General features: G+C 41.8%; 1 protein-coding gene across 1 annotated transcript in view; it reads right to left on the bottom strand.

Annotated features, from left to right (window-relative positions):
• Nucleotides 1–8,468: 8,468 nt before the first annotated feature.
• The window catches only part of LOC132868805 (uncharacterized), a 109,352-nt gene continuing 100,472 nt past the window's right edge, over nt 8,469–17,348 (bottom strand). The window contains exons 15-20 of the mRNA XM_060902004.1: nt 15,649–16,317; nt 13,210–13,305; nt 12,796–13,035; nt 12,502–12,661; nt 11,545–11,601; nt 8,469–9,313 (exon numbers count right to left, since the gene is read on the bottom strand). Coding sequence (XP_060757987.1) covers nt 8,763–9,313; nt 11,545–11,601; nt 12,502–12,661; nt 12,796–13,035; nt 13,210–13,305; nt 15,649–16,317 — 1,773 coding nt within the window. The 3' untranslated portion in view covers nt 8,469–8,762. The remainder of the gene's footprint in view (nt 9,314–11,544; nt 11,602–12,501; nt 12,662–12,795; nt 13,036–13,209; nt 13,306–15,648; nt 16,318–17,348) is intronic.

Below are 17,348 nucleotides of genomic sequence, written 5' to 3'. Positions count from 1 at the left end.
ACAGAGCTACTGGAGAGGCAGCCATCTCCCACAGCGCCAGAGCATGTAAAACAGTAAAACAGCCCTAGAGCATGATGATCCTGCCACCACCACCAGCTGGTACAGTGTCCCTCTGTATATGGTGGCCACTGTGGCCAAACATCTCAATTTTTGTCTCATCTGACCATACAGCTTTCCTCCAGAAGGCTTTTTCTTTGCCCATCTGGTCAGCTTCAAACTTTAGTTAAGCTTGAAGATGTCAATTTTGGAGCAGGGGGTTATTTCTTGGATAGCAGCCTCTTAGTCCATGGTGATATAAAACTCACTGAACTGTAGACAGTGATCCATCAGCTTCCAGTTCATCGCAGGACTGTGCCATGGTAGTTCCTGGGTTTTTCCTGACCATCGGAACCAATTTCCTTTCAGCTGAGGGTGACAGTTTGGGTTTTCTTGAAGTACAGTGGATTGGCAAAGGGACTACACCTCCCAGTAACTTACCTACAATTGTTTGAACTGATCTTGGGATCTGCAGTTGTTTAGAAATGTCTCTAAGAGACATTCCGGAGTTGTGTACATCTGCGATCCTCTTTCTCAGATCTGCACTGAGCTCCTTAGACTTTCCCATTTTACTGTGTGTTGGTCAATTCAATGAGTGCTGTAAACAAAACCTTTTTATGAAGGCACAGAGAAGCTACCAGCTGTAGTCAATCATGATCACTAACAGGCAGGCGCGGTGTTAAGGGGTGGCAAAAGGTGGCAGTTGCCACTGTAAAAGTATGTCTTGCCACCACAGTTGCCCCCCATTTTAAAAATAATTATTTACTAAAACACATTAATGAGATTCAATTATCTATCTGCAGCACGGGCGATTGCTCTAAGACAACGAGGGAGGCTCAGCCTCCTCTAAAAATGACGAACATCGTGTAGGATGAATTGTGCTAGGCTTATGTTATAGCCAACCTTATAACATTGCTATTTCAGATCCAGAATCATAGAAATATGTGCTCAACCCAACTACAGTGCGAAATCATTCCGTTATAACTTTCCCCAGTTCACCTAATGCGTGCGTGAGTTTTTCCCCCTCCTGACAGCACGATGCAGCCCAGCCTCAGTGGATTGGGAGCTATGTGCTTGTCAGTCTCAAAATGCAAGACGATTATTGGACAAATACTGCGAAAATGCCCACCCACGGAGTCTCATGGACTCCCAGCCTCAGTGGACTTCAACGGCATTTGGGAGCTATGCGCTTTTCAATCTCAAAATGCAAGACGGTTATTGGACAAATACTGCAAAAATGCCCGCCCACGAACTCCGAGCCTCACATGGGAGGGACATGGCAGTTTCCGCGAGGAGACTGGTGATTGGTGAAAGCGGCCGGATATTTTCTTTGATTGACAGCTCGTTTCAACTATAAACAGGCAGCGGTACAGTGTTGCCAGATTGGGCGGTTTTAAGTGCATTTTGGCGGGTTTTGAACATATTTTGGGCTGGATAACGTCAGCAGTATCTGGCAACATCAGTTCAGTCCCATGCGGATTCGCAAGTGCTGTGGTGTATTGTAAGAGATCGGCTTACATTTCGATTTCATTCATTACATACGGTTTCTACCAGCTTTTTTAGTTTGTATATATTTTCATTGTAAATAAAGTGTAAATATAGTGTTGTCAAGTTTGCTATCTTAGTTCCAGAAATTTCGTTTATTTGAGTGACTGAACTTGAACTTGAGGGGGATAGTTAGCTAGCAAGAAAGCTGCGCACGGATGCCAAGCATTGCTGATTTAATTTTGGCGAAGCCATTTGCCAGTCTTCCTTTTGAGGAAAAAATTAAAATTAAAGAGGAGGGTAGACCAACACCTCAAACTGACTTGGTGAAAAAGGTAGGGAATAATACTCGTTCCTTTCAGCTCTCCTGGTACAAGAAAGTGAATTGGCTAACAGCAAATGACCCACATCAACAACAATAAATAGGCTACTTTAGTAATATGTCATGGATGGACCAAAAATATAGAATCTATTTAAAATGTTTATGCTGAGTATATTATATTGGAATATATATTTTTCTGGATATGAATTAAACACAGCTACAATTTGGAAAACATTTTTAAACAAAAACACAGCCGAGGTCAATTTTTAAACAACATGCCACAATTTTAAAATATAAAATGTTAAAATATAACCCCCCCCCCCAACATCATGTATATTGGACAGTAGGCTAATGGGCCAAAAGAACCTGTTATTTCACAGTTTGTGACGCTGCCAGCAATCAGCCAGATCAGAGGCAAGAGTATGGGCAAAACTGATGTGTTTTTTCTTTTAAAATCTGGAAATATTGTAACCGACCAGCCTCCCCTGTTTGAAAGACTACCAGCCGCCACTGATCTACAGAGATACTAAGCCCTCATCTCACCTCTACCTACCGTTATTTCACACCCCACCCCACCCCTGGAATTTTGAAATGGTTTCACCCAGAGAGAGACGTTCTTCTGTTATGATTCTTCTGAATGCTCGACTTCTGATGAGGCAACGTGCTGGAGCAAAGAGGTTGGTCAAATTGTTTTCACCTGATAGAACACAGTCTTGTCCTTTCTATGTTAAATGCATTTTGGTACTCAATTATTCTTTTAGCCCAGCTATCTTTATTACCAATATTTTTATTACAATCAGAGACATTAGTTTTTCTAAAATGTTAGTTTTTTGTTGGATGCAGTAGGCTATACAGTCATTGGTTGGCTGTATGGAGTGCTGTCTCGCCAGGTTCCGGTAGTAGCTATACCTGTAAGTTATGTCTTACTTTCTGTGTATGCTAGACAACGAAATGAAAGATAATAGTTTTGTAAAGTGATAGGCTTTAGAAAGTAAACAACTTGTGTGTTGTGTGTTAGCATTACTAGCAGGTCAGCCGAGCTCGGGTTTTCGCCTGTGTCTATTCAGTTTAGTGATATACTTAATTTGTTTCTTTAAGTTTTACGGAAATCGAGGATGAACACATCTGTATAAGTTTGAAGTCTTCAGTAAAGATCCACAATCTAAACCATTTGCTATCTGTCTATTTTTTGATACATCGCTACGGCAGAATAGTTCCATTCATTGCTTGGGAATATACTTTCAGAAAAGATGGTTGAATCCGTTTTCCTTGATGGTACAATAGCTCAATACATATTTGATAAGATGACTTGATTGTGAGTCTTTCTTGAGCGTAAGTAAAAATGATTTCTATGATTTGCATAAACTGCTGCATCGAAAACCTATGCCCCCTCCTGGAACCTATGCCCCTCCTTTGCCACCCTAAGGAAAAATCTCTGGAGCCGCCACTGCTAACAGGAAGTTAGGAGACCTCGGCCTTGGCAAGATAAGAGACATTTTGGAAGTTTCAGCCCCTCTGAATTAATAATCTAAGTGAGTGTATGTAAATTTGTTGACCCTGTATGTATAATTTTGACCATGTGCTGATTTCAGAAAACTCAAAATAAATTAAAACTATTGCACCAAATTCATGGTTTTTTTTTTCAATTAAAGAAATATGTTGTGCAGTCATTTCGCCACAGAAAACGAACAGTTCAGAGAAATCATTGAAAGCCCAGTATTGCCATGACATATCCAAGATGACATTCATGTCACTGGATATGAACTTCTGACCACAACTGTATGAGAGAGCCAAATTTAATAGCAGATATCAACAGCCAGGCGAAACAGTGGAAAACTTTATCACTCACAAGCTCGCGGAGCATTGCCAATATGGCGTTCTGCTGGAAGAAATGATTAGAGATCGGATCGTAGTGGGAATCAGAGACACAAAGTTGTCAGCAAAATTACAATTAGATCCTAATCTCACATTGGCTAAAACAGTCACACAAGTCAGACAAAACGAAGAAGTCAAGAAACAGCAACCATTAATTAGATGTAAAAAGACTGAAATTAAGATTGCAAATGTGGATGCTATAGCTGCACAAAAACCAGGGAGCTTTAAGATGGTGACAACAGCACAGAAAAGTCACACTGCCCAGAGAACAGAAAATCACAAGATAATAGTAAGAATAATAATAATACTTTCAATTTCTATAGCGCCTTTCTCAAAACCCAAGGTCGCTTTACAATGATAGGAAAAAAAAAAAGTCCACCAAATAAAGGTCAGGATGACAGTCCAATGGTGTAGCAGCCACAGTCCCACCAAAAGGCACACACACACAAAAAAAGTGCCACACCTCCAGCATAGCCACCGCAACGGCACCAGGCATCACCACCCAGAACACCATGTCATGGATTCACAAAGCGAGCACAGACACACTGCCACGCAGAGCGCTGGTATGTCCCAAACCACCTGCACAGCTGTTGCAACACCACCAAGCAACATTGCTTGGAACATCATGCCAAGCACTAAAGCACCGCTGCACAGAGCACTAGACAACCACGATGTTAAAATGAGCAACGAGTTCACTGCAGTCCATAGCTAGGAGCACAGGCATCACCCACAGCAAACCGAGGCCTGGAGTGAACTGATACCCAAAACTGGGTCTGGAGTTACACCACAACTGATGGACAAAAACACTCAAACAAAAGCAAACATCAAACTACCCAAACAAAAAAAGAAAAACAAAAGAGAAAATAAAATAAAAATACAAGGCTCCGGTGACAAGCGGCAGCCAGAATGCACACGGCATACTCTCAAACGGAAACAATAAATGTGGGAAAAGCCCTCAGGATACACTGAAACAATGTCCAGCTAGAGAAGCGGAGTGTAGAAAATGTCCAAAGAAAGACCATTTCGCGACAATGTGTCAGACAGGACAGCGTGTGGAAGCCATCGAAGAAAGCCATGACATGGCAGAATGGGCATTCATGGGAACGATTCAAAGTCAGAAGCAAGAAATCTGGAAACAGGATATACAGATGAATGGAGAACTGATTAACTTTAAGTTTGATACAGGAGCGGCTGTCACAGTCATACCAGAATCAATGTACTCAAAAGCCAGAGATGGGAATCTCCAAAATGCACAGCGAATGATCAGCAATCCCAACAACCATCCAGTGACTGTACTGGACACGTTCAGTGCATGTCTGAAAAAGGGCAAAAAGAAAATAGAGCAGGAAATATTTGTAGTAAAAGACCTAGTGATGCCACTACTAGGTCTCCCTGTCATCCAGAGCCTACCACCACTGCAGCAGGTAGCAGCAGTTCAAACAATGGGAAATAAATTCAAAACAATGTTTCAAAAGTTTTCTCAGGCTTAGGGAAGCTGCAGAGTAGCCTTATGATAGAACTTGCTGATGGAGCAGTGCCATACTCTGGCATTACTCCTTATGGACAAAGTGAAGTCAGAGCTCCAGAGGATGGAAAACATGGACGTCATCCGACAAATTCAAGAGCCGACTGTGTAGTGTGCGGAGATGGTGGTAGTCCCAAAGCCCAATGGCAACATCAGGATCTGCGTAGATCTAACAAGGTGAAATGAAAGTGTGCTCCATGAGAGACACACACTCCCAGCTATGGATGACACACTTGCAAAATTAGATGGAGCAGCAGTATTTTCAAAACTGGATGCCACGTCAGGATTTTGGCAAATATCCTTACATGAAGACTCTGAGCCCTTGACGACTTTCATAACTCCTTTTGGGAGGTATTGCTTCAGGAGACTCCCATTTGGGATCTTCTCAGCACCTGAGCATTTCCAGCTGAGAATCTCCCAGATCATTGCAGGCACACCAGGAACACTGTGCCATGTCAATGACATCTCGGTGTTCGGTAAAGATGAAACCGAGCATGACGGCAGGCTGTGTGAAGTCCTCCAGAAATTTAAGACTGCAGGTCTGATCCTTAATGAAAAATGTGAGTTTGGTGTGAAAGAAGTGAAGTTCCTAGGACATAAAGTAAGTGCTCAAGGGACTGAGGCTGACCCTGACAAAATTAAAGCAATTCTCAACATGCCCGAACCACAGGATATTGAAGGAGTGAGACGCTTTACGGGAATGGTGAACTACGTCGGCAAGCTTCCCCTCACCTGCCCACTCTCACAAAATCTCTGAGAGACCTGTTGAAAACCACCTGGACATGGGACACTCGTGGTTTTTGAGTGACGTGATGAGCGAATTACATGTTTCACTGCCACCTAGTGGCCAAAGCCTTTAACTACAGCTTTTTAGTCAGAGATCCGTCATTGTTAATAATAATAATAATAATAATAATAATAATAATTTGTACTAAAACAGTTGCATTGAAATAGCATGAATAAATGCAGTGCTTATTGGTAAGATTATTATTAGCAATTGTCTGAGCTACACATACACATTTTAAAAGCCTTATCGGAGTTTTTAAAAGCATTAAAATAATTATTACCACATTACAAAGAACTAAAATTGTATTGAACACAGATTATGGGAAGCGGATGCACCATGGGCATCTCTTGGCATATTTTGGTGGGGCTTCAGCTTTCGCCCTCCAAACAAAGACACTCTCTGTTCATCTCTGATGTCACAATAAATAAGACTGTGCATCATATTTGTGTAAAATCCTGTAATATTCCTCCACCTTGTCAGTCAACATGTTTCTTTGGCTTCTGCTGGTGTTACAGTTCAACTGGCTTCAGCTTGTAAACAAATACACGCGCACATCTGTCCATGAGGAGAGCGCAAAGCGGGACATGTTTTTACCACAGTGGCATAAAAGTGAATCAGTAGAAATAAATGTTTTTGTTATAATCCGTGACTTTGTCTGGTTTGCTCACATGCAGGTCACTGATTGGTTCGCTCTCGTGCCTCAGCTTTAAATGAATTAATTTACCCTTTTGGCTAAAACCAAGACTTTTTATAACAGCACATTAAGAAGTCAAGTCAACTTTATTGTCAAATATGCTATCCATGCTCGACATACAGCACAGATGAAATTTCAGTCCTCTCTGACCCACAGTGCAAACAGGCAATGCAATAAATAAAAATAAAATAATTGAAAAAACAAACAAACAATATAAACAGTATAAACACTGGATAAGAACTAGACAAAGACTAAACAGTCAAACAGACAATATAAACAGTATAAACACACTAGATAAGAACTAGACAGACTAAACACTCATATATACATACATATATGTACACACACACACACACACACACACGTAAATTGGTGCAAATAAACAAACAGTCAAGGGCACTTGAGGTATAGCAGGTAAACATGAAATAAGCAGTATAAACAAACTAGCAGCTGTTAAGGTGAGGTAGTGCGGAATAGTGCAAATGAGCGAGGTAAAGTGAGATGTGCGGTCCCTGAGTTCAGTGTGTTAATGAACGATGAGATGTATGTATGTGTGTGTTTGGGGGGGGGAGGCTATGAGGATGACATATCAGATGCTGGGGGGGGGGGGGGGGGGGGGGGGGTGCGAGCAGAATCTGTGGCAGGGGGCAGAGGGGGGAGGAGGGGCAGAACAGGGAGGGAGTTGAGCCTCCTGACCGCCTGGTGAAAGAAACTGTTCTTGAGCCTGCTGGTTTTGGCCCGGAGACTCCGCAGTCTCCTCCCCGATGGCAGCAGACTGAAGAGGCTGTGAGATGGGTGGGTGGGGTCACCTGCAATCCTGATGGCTTTGTGGGTGAGGCGGGAGTTATAAATATCCATTAGAGAAGGGAGAGAGACACCAATGATCCTCTCAGCTGCTCTCACAATGCGCTGCAGAGTCTTGCAGCAGGACACGGTGCAGGCGCCGTACCACACAGTGATGCAGCTGGTCAGGATGTTCTCGATGGTGCCTCTGTAGAAAGTATGCATAATGGGGGCCGGGGCTCTCGCTCTCCTCAGTTTGCGGAGGAAGTACAGACGCTGTTGGGCTTTTTTGGCCAGTGATGCGGTGTTGTTGCTCCAGGACAGGTCTTCAGAGATGTGCACACCCAGAAACTTGGTGCTGCTCACCCTCTCCACTGCAGCACCATCTATAGAAGAGTCTCATTACAGTATTGTTACAACTATTAAACCATTTTGGTGGACGGATAGTCAGTTTAGCTTGGGTAATAATTCTGTGATATTATTAAATTTCCCCTTGAGTGATTTAAGATAAAAAAAAATCTGACAATACTTCACATAAACAGATACATATTGAGATATGATCCAACATATTTTTTCACTGCCCCATAGTGGCCATAGCAGGTAACTACAGTTTCTAGAACCCATTACCAAGGAGGACAGACATCATCTTTTTATTCATGTGGATCTTAAAATATCTCGGATTGTGTAAAGTTTGTTGTTGTGATTGTATTCTGGAGAGGCGATGCCCGAAAGACAAAAAAGAACAGACATGAAGACATGGGGATGATCCTGAAAATTCCTGGAAAGCTTTATTTTGGTCTACATCTTCATGAAAAAACAAACCAGATTTCTCTGAGGACTAAAACAGGTTATTAGTAATGAAATATTTCTGAGCTAAACATCCACATTTTAAGGGTTTATTAGAGTCAGTAAACATTTTAACCAAAGCATTATTACCAAATTGCAAATTATTATATTTACAAACATAAAACCCAATAAATGCAGACTTTAGAGAAAGCTCAGGCATTTTGCTGCACTAATTTCAGAAATCAGTAGAGATTTTATATTTTATTGGCCGTACATTCAGATCTTACAATTTCATTTCCTTTATATCTGTAGCTGATGATTCTAGACTGAGGTGAAATGCAGAGTTTTAACATTGTGTTTTTAATGATTTAATGTTCGTAATTTTTTCACAATTGAGGATCAATAAGGAAATGTGCATGGATTTCTTTTTTAATCAACAAATTAGTGACGATAAAACACCAAAAACTCATTATTTTTTTCGATCGCACAACCTCACAGTTAGTCCTGAATTTACCCTAAAATACCAGTAGAGCCAGAATCCAGCGTATAGAGGCTGAGTGAATGTGGTGTGGACTCTGTGGAGGAGCTTCATCGTGTCAGAGACGCTGTAGAAGGACAGAGTTCCTGCACTGTGATCCACATACACTCCTATTCTGGAGGGGGATGGAACTCTGAGATCAGTCTTAATGTTGTTGTGATAGAAAAAGAGAGAAGAAGAAGAACACTGCAGACTCCAGGACTGATTGTTGCGTCCAAACGCACACTCATTACCCCGTCCTTTCCTTCTGATGTCTTTATATGAGACTGATATGAACACATATCCCTCACTGCTCCACTCCACCTCCCAGTAACAGCGTCCACACACTCTCTCCTTACACAACACCTGCCCGTAGGAGTCAAATCTCTCTGGATGATCAGAGTACGGCTGATTTCTCTCACTGTACGTCACCACTCTGTTCTTCTCAGACAGAATGAGGCGATAATTTACTGTGTTGGGATCCAGAGTCAGATCACAAAAATCTAAACACATGAGAAATGTGAACATGTTAGATATTAATCACAGCATAGATTTATGTGGAGTGTGTTTGTGCATGTTGTACAGACCCTCCAGGATTTCGCGATGTTGCGATTTGCAACTTCAACGCAAATTCAACCAATCCCCGCGAATTCAGGGCGGGGCTGCAATTATATCCAATCACCGCAACTTTCCTGCAAATTTGACCGATCGTTGGCGTCGTCTTGAGGTGACGTCGACAAACTACCTTCCGCCTTTCTTCCATGTATACATTCAAGAGAAGCAGCATGTGCACAGTGTTGCCAGATTGGGCGGTTTTAAGTGCAATTTGGTGGGTTTTGAACATATTTTGGGCTGGAAAACGTCAGCAACGCTGTGCGAGTCAGTGTTTATATAGGCTTAAATTCTGTTACTAAAAGTGTGTTATGTTTACAGTGAAGGACTATGTGCACTTTACATTATTTTTTTACTTAATACAAGAAATTAATGGATGCCAACATTTTTGCCAAAATGGTATTTTATTTTCCATTGTTTAGGCAGCTTCAGCATCATACTGTGAGATTCTGTTCAAATTGTTTTTTTTCCTTCTATGAAGCCTGAGCCATTTATTTTATTAGTTTATAATTATTGTTTAATTTAGTCTTCAGGAGAGACTGCCTGCACACAGTACTAGTATTAATAGCTTTTTTTTTTCTTACATGAAAGCTGAGGCATTTATATTATATTTTAAGGTAACTTCATGTTGTGCTGTGAGGTTCTATGCACTTTAACTTTTGAACCAACAGGTGCATTTGGATAAGTAAAGCCTATTTTTCTGCATTTTTGTAGTCCTGGTAATCTTTTATATTGGTAAAGTTGTTTATAGGACCATTTTGCAGTGTCTTTGTTTTTTAATCAATAGTTTTTCAGTAATAACTTAATATTTAACATATCACTCAATTTTAATCACAAAAAGAGAAAATCACAACAATTTCTCGCAACTTTCACTTCCTCCCGCAATGTAATCGCAACAAAAACCTAAAAAACACCGCAACTTTCATCGCAACTTTTTGGAAAACCCCCCGCAACATCAGACATTTTAGCCCGCAACAATCACAAAAAATGCCCGCCAAATCCCGGGGGGACTGCATATTGTACACGTGTGTGTGTGTGTGTGTGTGTGTGTGTGCATGGTCAACATGTGTGTGTGTATATGTGTGTGTGTCTGCTTGATAGACGTGTGTATGTTTGTGCATGTTCTACATTTGTGTATGTGTGTTTGTGCATGTCGTACGTGTGTGTTTCAGCATATTGTATGTGTGTGTGCCTTCGTGCATCTTGTAGACATGTGTGTGTCTTTGTAAATGTTGTAAACACGTGTGTGTTTTTGTGCACATTGTAGACACGTGTGTGTTTCTGCATGTTGTAGATATGTGTGTGTGCGCGCGTTTATGCAGGTTGTAGACACGTGTGCATGTGTGTGTTGCAGACGTGTGTGTTTGTGCATGTTCTAGACACGTGTGTTTGTGTATGTTATAGACGTGTGTGTGCGCGCGCGTTACAAAGACGTGTATGTGTTTGTGCATGATCTGTGTGTGTGTGTATGTTTATGCATATTGTACGTTTGTGTGTTTGTGAATGTTGTACGCACGTGTGTGTGTTTTGTGCATGTTCTACGTGTGGGTGTGTTTTTGCGCATGTCGTGTGTGTGTGTATTCATGTTGTAGATGTGTGTGTTTGCTTTTGCATGTTCTAGACACGTGTGTATGTTTGTGCACATTGTAGGTGTGTAAGGCAGCTGGGCCATAGAAGGTTCACGCTGCATGCTGCACGCTACACGCTACACGCGTGTAAAGAAAAGTGGACAAACGTAGCATGACTTGCTCTGGGCCATAGAACGGCGTTCACGTTGCACGCTGCACACTTCACGCGTGAAGCGAGAAATGAACATGCACACTTTTTTCTAGGCGTGAAGATGGAAATTCCAGTCAATGCATGCACGACCCCAAGGTCACCGCCGCGCCAGCCAATCAGAACGGGTCTAGGGAGATAAAATGGACGACTACCGAGAAAAGTTGAAGTTTAATGGCCCAGGGTCCGGTTCTTCACGTGAACGTGTAGCGTGTAGCGTGCAGCATGCAGCGTGCAGTGTGAACCTTCTATGGCCCAGCTGCCTAAGTGTATTTGTGCGTGTTGTCACGTGTGTGTGTGCGCGTGTGTTCTAGACGTGTGTGTGTGTGTGTGTGTGTACACATACATTTCAGAAAATCGTCTCTGCTCTTTGGCTCTGAGAGTAAAATCTGAACGTCTTCAACTGTGGAGACAGAAATAAAATGGTCTGATGGTAAAACCCATAAAATCAGAAATGTGTGTAGGTCAGAAATTTGTGTAGATCAGACGTCACACTTCAGTCTTGAAGCACCAGATTGCAGAGTTTTGTAATGGAAATTTCTAATAAACACTTCAGAGTGCTTAACAGTTGTCTTTTCAGTCATTTATTATAGTAGATCATATAAAAGGTATATAAAATAGGAAAGGAAAGAGAAGAACAGAAGAAGACATCACTTCTGATGATGCCGAGAGTACGCGCACTCTGAGTTGTGTTTTAGGAATGTTATCTATTATACTCTGAAAGCATTCACTCACTGCTTGTGTCTTCACGTGATTGGCTCAAGATTTTCTAGGAAGCTTTGTTAAAGTGTGCACCTGGCGTGCTCTGGTATGTGCAGGCAGATGCGAGTTAGGGAGAGCTCAAGCTCCCTGCTTATCACCACCGAGGTCAGGAAAGGTGGTTACATCATGAGAAGATGCGTAGTTAGGACGAACTCAAGCACCCTGCTCATTACCACCAAGGCCACAGAAAAGCCATTACAGCATGTGGAAAAACATCTCTTCTCAGTAACTAAGCCACTTTAGTTCAACATACAGAAACACAGAGAATAATAATGTTCGTCCATTAATTCATTTGAGCTCAACATACAGGAACACAAAGAATAATAATGTTCGTCCATTAAATTTCCCTCACAGTTTCTCAGCTCGAACACAAACTCATTCACATCAGCATTTCATCATCAAGACTCGAATCAGGTGAGTGTTAAAAACTCTACACTGTGCAGTGCTTTGCTGCTCAGGAACAAAGACGGACACCTCGACATCACTCTGTCACCGAGCGAGTAAAGACTTCCCTCACTCCAGCAGGAACAGATCCTCTTACCATGTTCAGAGATTTTGATGAGTTCCTCCTGGCAGAATTCCTCGAGTCTCTTTTTCAGATCAGAGAGAGATTTCCTCACTCCATCAAATGAGAGATGTTGATTGACAGTGATGCTGGGTGAGTCCTCACATCCAGAAGAGACACAGAGAGACTGGAAACTCTACAGAGAGAAAGAAAAAACATCATGAAGTTAAAAAGTGTACCAAAGGAACGAATAACATCAGAGCAAATCAGCAGTGTTTTCGAGAGTGTGTGAGGAACAGCTGGCTCTGTAGATCAGACAGTGAGTGTTACCTGGAGGAAATGGATGTGATCATGTGTGTGTGTGTGTGAAAGCTGCTCCAGCTCAGTGACTCTCCTCTGAAGATCAGCAATCTCCTGCTCCAGTTGCTCCAGGAGTCGTTCAGCTCGACTCAGTTCAGCCTTCTCCTGATCTCTGATCAGCTCCGTCACCTCCCAGCGCTTTTTCTCCATGGAGCTGATCAGCTCAGTAAAGATCCTCTCACTGTCCTCCACTGCTGTCTGTGCACTGAGCTGTTAGGACCCACACACACACACACACACACACACACACACACACACACACACACACACACACACAAGATTTAAAGCTCATCTATCATTCCCTCTCTTACTGGGACTGTAAATGACTCGTTGTCCATGTTGTGTGTGTTTCTAGGAGCAGCTCTGTCTCTGCTCACTGCTCACCTTTATAGTGTTCACAGCCTGTTTCAGCTCCTGCACCTTCTTCTGCTTCTCCTGGAGTCTCTGCTGGGATTTCATCTGCTCCTCCTTTAACTCACTCTGAGGACAAATAAAATCCATTTCACTGTTTATACATGAAGAGGTTATGAGCTCAGTGGGTGAATATTACCTGCAGATAAAGGGTTAGAGTTCTCTCGGGTTCTACGGAGCACCTTATTAAAGTGCAAAAGGCTGGATGTTGGGGGTTTTAATGTTCACTGAAGTTAAACACTCAAATGTATTTTAGTATTTCAGGACTATGAGTGAGAACCACTGGGTCACATCACAAATAACCACAACAACTTTTATTCCTTGATGTGTTTTTTATTATGAATAAAACTGAGTCCGTTAACATGATTGTCAGAATATCATGTTGCTTTGCATCAACAACTCCACCATTAACTTAAACTAATTTCAACATTATTGTCATTATTACGATAAAAATATCATCCTAAATCTGAGTAAAGCAGGAGGTCGTCCAATCTAATCCCCAAGGAGCAGATAAGAGAGCACTGCCATTGCGACTCCAAAACGCAAAGAGCACTGCCATCCGATTCCAACCAATCAGAAGCCAGAACTGATCAAACTCATCATGTGAATGTATGAACAGTCCTAGTAAAGGCAGTGAGGTGAGGAAACGACTCCCCAAACATTTCAACTAATTGGATGGCTTTATTGGTGAATTATGCCTCCAAAAAAGAACTTTACAGCCGAGGAAGGCGAGGACATTAAAAAGTCACTTGTTGTTAAACAACAGAAAACCATCATGGACCTGATGACGGAAGTGAAGTCGCTAAGGCTGCAGAACGCCGAGAAGGACCGGCGGCGCCTCGCCCACCTGGAAAGCAGAGTTACTGAACTGGAACAGCACACCAGGATGAACGACGTCATCGTCACTGGGATTCAGATTAAACCCAGGTCATATGCAAAAGTGGTGACAAGGGAGGGAGAATCTGACGAACTGGGCAGCAACTCTGTGGAGTAACAAGTGTCGGCATTCCTACACTCAAAGGGAATCGGTATTGATTGCAGCAACATCGAGGCCTGACACATTCTACCCAGGAGAGACAAGGAAAACACTGCCATCATAATGAGATTCGTCAATCGAAAACATAAAAACTGCATTGCTGAAAAAAGGAAGGAAACTGAAAGGTACAAACGTCTGCATCAACGAGCACCTGACAAAACGCAATGCTGACATCGCCAGAAAAGCACATCATCTGAAGAAAGAAAATAAAATCAATCTACATGGATAACCAACTGCAAAGTATTCATTAAGCTGAACGGTACACCAGAGGAGGCTAGAGTTCTGGTCATACGAAACATCGAGGACTTGGACAGATACCAGTGATGGCTATCGGGACTGTAAGATAATCGATACCGATGAGGGTGCATCAGTTGCCCTCACTTTCATAAAATCTGATGCATTTTTGTTTGGGTGTTCCTTTTCACCAATAAAGACATCCTGTAAATTTTTTTACCATATTCAAAAGTCTAATGGTGGCACCATGAGGTTCATTTTTTGCCAAAAAAACGCTTGTTTTATGTTTTCGCATAAGGTTTGAATCACAATGTTGGACTCCATTTATTGATTTCTTGTGACCCAGAGATCATGTGAAGAACCTTTGCAAGGGATTAAGAAGCATTAATGTGATTCATAATACATTTGTATTGTTTAAAAGTAGTTGAACAATGATTCAATGAACAGCTAAAACTCAAACTGTGCTTGATAAGAGATTTAGAATATGTACTAAAAATGTGTATCTAAGATATTTGGTATACTCTATAAGGTGCCATAATGTTTCATGAAAAGTGATCGAAATTTTGCATAAAATAGCAGCTTTTTCCATAACTCTGAGCTCCTGGTGCCACCATTAAACTTTTGAATTTTGTCAAAATATTTCACCCAGTGTGTTTTCTTACCAAAAGGAACATAAAAACAAAAATGCATCATGATCGGAGGAACTTTTCATTTTTAGGGGGCAACTGATGCACCCTAATATAGATATATATATATTTTTTTTATTATAGCGGAAAGTGACGTTTGATTGACAGTGGTATAGAGGGTTAGGATTTGATAAGTTATTTACTTCTTCCTGATCCTTTCCGAACATTATTATGTTATTGCCTTGCAACTATGCTATCCCGTTTGTTCATGACTACGTTTTGATCATTGCATTTTTTTTATTTTGATTTTTTTATTTACTGTTCGGAACAAAGCAATCAATCAATCAATCAATCAATCAATCAATCAATCAATCAGTTGTTTAAAGATGGAGACCAAAAGATTAAAGAAGTGAAATAATGTGTGGCTTCTACATGGAGCGAAAACCTTCAGCCACTTTAGATTAGAAATGTAAACTGTATGAAATGCTCTGAATAAATTAGACTTGCATTTCTCACCTGTTTTTCACTTCTGTATGCTTTAACTGAGACGGTGTCGTGGCTTTTGTGTTCATCCGTCATACACAGATAACAGATGAAGCTTTGGTCAGTACAACAGTAGTTCTCCAGTACTTTATCATGCTCAGAGCAGATCTTCTCTTGTAGATTTCCAGAAGCTTCGACTAACTTGTGCTTTTTCCAGGAAGGAACTTCATAGTGAGGTTTCAGATGAGTTTCACAAAAGGAGGCAAGACACATCAGACAGGATTTAACAGCTTTGTGTTTTCTCCCAGTGCAGAAATCACACTCCACATCTCCAGGTCCAGCGTAACAGTGAGCAGGAGAAGCAGCTTGGACTTCAATCTTCTTCTTCAGTTTCTCCACCACTTCAGCCAGCATGTTGTTTCTGCGTAGAACAGGCCTTGGTGTGAAAGTGTCTCCGCACTGAGGACAGCGATAAACTCCGCTCTTATCATCCTGATCCCAGCAGTCATTAATACACACCTTACAGAAACTGTGACCACAGGGGATCACCACTGGATCCTTCAGTAGGTCCAGACACACTGAACAGAGGAACTGGTCCTGATCTACTGAAATACTGGCTTCGGCCATTTTCTTGAACTCACACAATGCGAGAGAGAGAGACTGAGTTTTGTTTTCTCTGAAATGAGGAGCCACTTCCTGCTTCTGTGCATGTGTGTGTGAGAGAGAGAGAAAGGGAGGGGAAAAGAATGAGAGAGAGAGAGAGAGAGAGAGAGAGAAGGAGTACAGAGATCATGTGTGATTGGTGTTTTCCATCATGATGTGTTATGTTGTGGAAGTCTGAACCTTAAACATAGCCAAAAATACACTGACATGAAAGGAATCACATTGAAGCTCTTTTCTTTTATTGTATAAAACAATTTGAGCACTGAGTGATATCCAGGATACACACTGAAGTCTAAACTTCCACCAGTCATTTTTAAACTCTGTCCCACTACAAGGGACCCACCCCTAGAAGCGCCCCAAAACAAAATGGCGGCTCCTGTTCATATCATTTTAAAAGGACGTTTGCTTGAACACAGACTTCTGATTGGCTGCCCAATGAGGCTTCTCATTGGCTAAAGCACAACTTCTGCTGAATTTGAAATTAAACTGAATCGCTTGTATTTCCCACCATATGACATCTTACAGTTTTAACCACACAATGGCATTTCTGTGTTTAACACGCTACGCACTTTTACAATGATAACAATCAGTCGTGAAGAAACACAAGATGATTCCCCACAAGATCCTCTAAATATGTGAACTCGTAAATTGTTCCTCGCCTCAGCTAAATGGAGCCTAGTGTCAGAAAGACCCCGAAGTATAAGATCATAAATTGAGGCAAAGCAGTGCAGCATAATTTCTCCATGACTTTAGAAAAATATTTGTCATGGGATTATGCACTTGTGTGTGTCATGTCCATAAAATATTGGAATGAGAGAGTACTGACTTTCTAAACTGGCTAACAAAGATACATTCCACAGTCTGACCGACTAGGGCGGCACAGTGGTGTAGTGGGTAGCGCTGTCGCCTCACAGCAAGAAGGTCCGGGTTCGAGCCCCGTGGCCGGTGAGGGCCTTTCTGAGCGGAGTTTGTATGTTCTCCTCGTGTCTGCGTGGGTTTCCTCCGGGTGCTCCGGTTTCCCCCACAGTCCAAAGACATGCAGGTTAGGTTAACTGGTGACTCTAAATTGA

The sequence above is a fragment of the Neoarius graeffei genome, chromosome 2, assembly GCF_027579695.1.
Source record: "Neoarius graeffei isolate fNeoGra1 chromosome 2, fNeoGra1.pri, whole genome shotgun sequence".
NCBI lineage: Eukaryota > Metazoa > Chordata > Actinopteri > Siluriformes > Ariidae > Neoarius > Neoarius graeffei.
Note: the sequence above shows the minus strand (reverse complement) of the source record. Positions and strands in the feature narration are given on the sequence as shown.